The following is a 5,405-nucleotide window of genomic DNA, read 5'->3' as shown; positions in this document are numbered from 1 at the left end:
CTGCTTGTCCTTTTGTCAAGCCCAAACACACGCTGTAAAATTGTGACATTTAGACCATAGATTTACATAAGAACACAACATTTAACATATTTAAAGTATTTTATTAGTCTATGTACAACACTGACTTTCAGAAAATCCTGAAGATTTCCACAAAGACTTGTCCAGCAGCTTGAACCCTCATGGTGATCTACAAGAAAAAAAAGGGTTTACAACAGTGGACAAAAACCAATGTACTCAGTAGCCAGGGTGTTAGGTACCACTGTGCAGTTAAAGACCACGGTCTGGCCACCACTATTACCAAAGTAGGAAGTAATATTAGGTGTTGATTAAACTTTGATAATTTTGAATAATTGTTGTGGCAAACTAGATTGCATTTTAGAGTGATATAAATGGTATGAACAAAATTACAACAAAAAAAACGTCCGCCTCAAATGATCAGTTTCTTTAACTTTATGAAGGTAGGATTTGGAGGACTGTTGTTTTAGTTATCTATCTAATAAACTGGAAACAAGTGTATATCGACTGCAATCATCAGATTAAAAAAAGTGTTCGGGGTCAAATCTGTCACCGACCCAACATACTGGCATAAATGAATCAGGCAAATAATAAAAGTGCTAGTAAGTTCAGAAAATTACATCACTTTACTCTAATGCAGCCTTTAAAACAAAAAAAAAATAAACTTGTGTCATATCACAATATCCAAAATGTAAGACAATATCTAGTCTCATATCGATGTTGATATATTGCACAGTGCTAAATACAAAAAAATAAACTATACACCAAATCAACATATATAAATATTAAAACAAAGAGATGTGTACAAACCTTGACAGCATCAGAAAATAGATATTAAGATTTATTTGTATGTTAGTTTAAGACTCTGTTTCAACTTTGATAGTTGACCAACCTTTTACCTTAACATTTGGATTACATATTGTTCAAGTGAATTTTTTTTTCTTTTTTCTGATTGGTTAGCATACCAGTGTTAATTTAAGCAAAGGTAAGAAAGAAATTACCTTATTCCTCGTCATCTGCTGGGATTCCAAGCTCCTCATCTGTCCACGCAGAAGTATCAGGCCAGGGGAAGTGACCCTACAGAAGTGGGAAGAACCTTAATTTAACTTTCCCACTTTTAGTTAATAGATTATGTTCCTGTCAGGTTTATACAGTAAAGCATACTGTAGATAAACTAGTAAAAATGCACACATTACAAATATAGACTGCCTAATTTGTTGCTACCCCTTGACTGACTGTCGGTCAATGGGGGGGACTTACAGAGTATCAGATCAACGTGTCAACAGCCCAAAAACTGACCAATTGGCTCACTCAAATCTGAGTTATGATTCCTGAAGGATCCTGGACAAAAGCACTAATTTTACAATGAAGTGGCAGGTAAGAAGAAGAATTTTTCTGTACAAGGCTGTCACCATCTTATTTCATATTAAGTAATTATTAATAGTTCAGAGAATGTCGTTTGAAATGAACTACTCTGCTTCTGTCTCATGGATGACTTACTGGTCGCCAGATTGGAAACCCCAGTTAACTGAGCCAGTTCATAACAAGCTTCGTAATACTGGTTTTTTAGTTTTTTTTAGGCTAGCAACTTTCTGCATTCAAAATATACTTACAATTGAAAGTACACATTATGCCAAATAGTCAATTTCAGAATTATGCGTGTTATATTATTGAATTATAGTTAAGGATGCATTCATGTGTGCATTACTTCATTTTGCTGCTGGTGAATGAGCACCTTAAATTTTGTTTTGTTTTTTACAACACACCTTATTTTTCTCTGAATTGTAGTAGAGTGTAAGTATACATTAGCAGAACACATGTAAATGACCTCAAAATTGTATATGTGCACATAGTTACTATCCACCTGCAGTAGAGAATGGCGCTGGATAGTTTATACTACATATTTACTCACCAGGACTGCATCGGGGTCGTGCCAGCAGTGCCAAAGGATCCAGAACCACATGACACCGCTGATGAGCTCGGATTCGAACTTCTGTTTCTTCGTTATCTGGGGATACTGCCTGTACTGTGGCTCAATGTGCGGCCCTCCGCTGGCCCTGGAACATTGAAAAACACACACTTAAATCGAAATTAAATAATGTTGAATCTAGACTTGCGACTTCAAGATACTGTTCTAAGTTACCTTAAATTTATTTTACAGTGTTAGCAAGTCGTTAGCTGCTAGCTAACGTTAGATGCTTGCTTAACAGTAACGTTACTTACTTTCTGGACGTTATCCTTTGTGTACCGCGTCCGAGCAGCCGAGTGCCTGTCCGAAGGACTCCCAACGCCCTTCCGAAAGAAGACATAGTTGCTCTGTCTTGTTTTCGGTTATTTGTTAAGATTTGTAAGAGGTATTGCCCTGCTCGTAGAGGAGTCACCTTCTCCTCTTGTCAATAAACGGCCTTCCAACAACGACAGCTGTGATTGGACAGAAGGTGACAACATCCGTTGTTCCTTTGTGATAATGGCCAAACGACCAACATTTATTTTAACCCACAGCGCCCTCTATTGTTCTCCTGGAGACAAGACATTCCCATTGGGTTCGACTCCTTGCTTGCTTGCACTTCTACTCCACTAAATCTCATAGGTAAACATACTTTTTACTCCACTGCATTCATCTGATAGCTTTAGTTATTTTCAGATACCCTTTCTGTCCAGTGAAAACCATGAATTTTCTTTCGTGGGATGAATCCAAAAAACTGACAGGGAGCATTTGTCTGCAAACTGACTAGTTTTATTTTTGATACTTCAAGTAGATTTATCAGATAATACATAGAAGCCCATTTTAACTTGAGTAAGGTTTTGCATGCAGGATGACATGTACTTCTAGTGGACTATTTTTACAGTGTGTAGAGTACTTAATACTTTTTCCACCACTGAAACATGACTGATTAGATTAGCTAGCCTATTTACTAATAAACCATTGGGTTATGATGCTTTTTTACTCTATTTGAATAACTTAGGTCATAGTTGTCAGAACAAAGGGGGTTTTCTCGCTTAGTATTTGATTTTATACATTTAATTGTGGAGCGCGGAGACAAAAAATAAAAATATCAATAACCTTACTAAGAATGTTCATTAAAATTGTTGTAATTTACACTTTACAAAAACAAAAAGTAAATGGAAGTGGGGGAAACATTAAAGGCTATAAATTCGTCCGATCTACCTGTATGGCCCACTAGATGGGGTCAAAAGCTAAAACAAAGAAGGTAAAGGGGAACTCATCCGGATGATGTAACGTCACTGTAAATGTGTTGTAGTTTATCCCCTTTACGAATGATGCCGTTTATTGACCGTGTAAAAAGTAACAAAGGAAGTTTGAGTGCTTATGTAACTGGGAACGCAAACAGGTAAATCAAATTGTAGAAATGGTGGAGGGGTTTTCTTTCGTCACATTTCCATGGCAACGTGTAGTTTTGTTGGACAGTACAGCCCAGATTACAACAAACAAATGTAAAATCATATGTAAACGGGTCATCGTTCGGTCTTCTGTTGCGGTCATGAATTAAATGAGAACGTCAATCTCTCAGGATATGGAAACAGGAAATAACAACATTGTGGCGAGAACGCGCATGGTGCCGCCGCCCAACTAGGACTCGTGCACTAAAAGAAAGAAATCATGGACGCCATCTTGTTCCTAGTCGATAACGAATTTTGTTTAACGACAGGAAGTCACTTTTATCGCCCAATGCAAATAGTCTGTTTTGCACTTCTTGAGCAAAATATACACCGTCGTGTCGACCCATCTACATTTCCCTACCGGAAAGCCTTTTAATGAAACAAATACACACACGGTACATTATTACCTAATGGCGCCTGGTCGTACTTGCTCCCCGGTTGCGCCCCTCTCCCCTCACAGCTCAGAGCCCGCCCACAAATACTAGCTGCATGATGTAATCAGAAACCAACCATTTCTCAAAAATGACCAGTTTTCATCAATTTCTTTTTTTAAACTGATTAACCTCCCACCAACTATTTGTCATGATCTTAACATAATACGGGTTAATACATCAGCAGACCGAAAACGCGATGGGCGTTCATGGATTAATGTTATCCTCTTCGAAAAATCGAAAGTAACCGTTTCATCCTCCACAGCCGTTTACGAACATTTCCGTTTAGAAGCGGCTGACGCTGGTTCGATCGGCCCAACTTTTACCATCGTCCTCCCTCAAGTTTATTTCATACAACTGCCCGTGCACCAGCAGAGCAGTTGCAGCGGTCCTGTATGAATGCGCATGCGCGGGGGGATGCGGTTTCGGATGGGGGAGGGTCAATAAATGGAAAGGATGAGAACATCTTCTCTCAACATATGATGTCAAAGGGATTTCTACAGACATATTTCCGGAGAATTGACAATAATCCATTTACCACAACAATAAAGCTGTCGGAAAGATTGTTAGAACTAGTTACAATGTCTCAGCTTATGTCCAGCAATAGGCCTATGGTTAAATAATCAAAAGGGTTGTCAATCCTAACTCCCACTATTTAGGCATAAAACAGACACAATAAAGCTTTTTCTTTTTTCTTGTATTTACTTGGTATAATCACACATAAAATTCCAAATGAAAGCCATTTGGAATTTCATGTGTGATTATACCAAGTAAATACAGGCCTAAATGTGTGTAAGCTAACCCTTAAAATGTAAGTGAAGTGAGTTTGTTTATCCCCCAACTTTATCATAATATAGTTTTCTTCTTGAGATTTTGAATATGTAGCCTTTAGTATGTGCGGTTTATGTACTCGATTGAATTTTATTGGTCGGTGTTTCAAGGGCTACCCCTTCCTAACATCAGTTCAATATACAAAACACTGCTCTTGTGTAAGGGGTTACATAACAGCTTAGTTGCCTCCTCTTGTGTTGGGTAGGGGATTTAGGTGCACCTTTTCAGCAAATCCAGTAGTAAAATCAAGGATTTTGGTCCAACCACATTTCAGTTTTGTAAACTTAGATACGTGTCACAAGCATTTGTATGGCATAATTAATAAACAATCTGGTCTGGCCTACTCAGCCAACCTTTTTGGATGACCAATTGTTACTTTGGCCTATGTTTCTTTATGGAACTAAAAAACAATGTAGATATTAGCCAAATGTATGCCAATATAAATCTGGCTGTGTATGTGTTGAGGAAAAATACACCTTTTCACCTCAAGAGAAGGAAAAGGAAACAGGAGGGGATAACAAGTTAGTTTAAACAAAATCTCTTGATAAAAACATTCCCATCGAGTTGATTTCATTTTCACGTGATCATGAAGACTGCACGAACCAGCACACCACATTGTGTAGGCTAAGAATTGCAATGTGCTGCATTGAATGCTGAAATATTTATTTGATGGGCCATTTTACAACCCTAACAAAAACAATGATTAAACCACCTGCATCATAACAT

At 37.8% G+C, this 5,405-nt stretch overlaps 1 protein-coding gene across 1 annotated transcript; it reads right to left on the bottom strand.

Annotated features, from left to right (window-relative positions):
- Nucleotides 1–86: 86 nt before the first annotated feature.
- On the bottom strand, nucleotides 87–2,503 carry ndufb2 (NADH:ubiquinone oxidoreductase subunit B2). The gene is made up of 4 exons (XM_034863981.1): nucleotides 2,239–2,503; nucleotides 1,928–2,072; nucleotides 1,017–1,092; nucleotides 87–187 (listed from the first exon to the last, which is right to left on the bottom strand). The coding sequence occupies exons 1-3, from the start codon at nucleotides 2,322–2,324 to the stop codon at nucleotides 1,018–1,020; spliced, it is 306 nt and encodes a 101-aa protein (XP_034719872.1). The 5' UTR covers nucleotides 2,325–2,503; the 3' UTR covers nucleotides 87–187; nucleotide 1,017.
- Between the last annotated feature and the right edge of the window lie 2,902 nt (nucleotides 2,504–5,405).

Source organism: Etheostoma cragini, chromosome 23 (genome assembly GCF_013103735.1).
Source record: "Etheostoma cragini isolate CJK2018 chromosome 23, CSU_Ecrag_1.0, whole genome shotgun sequence".
NCBI lineage: Eukaryota > Metazoa > Chordata > Actinopteri > Perciformes > Percidae > Etheostoma > Etheostoma cragini.
The sequence above is the reverse complement of the archived record's forward strand: the minus strand, read 5'-3'. Positions and strand labels throughout refer to the sequence as shown.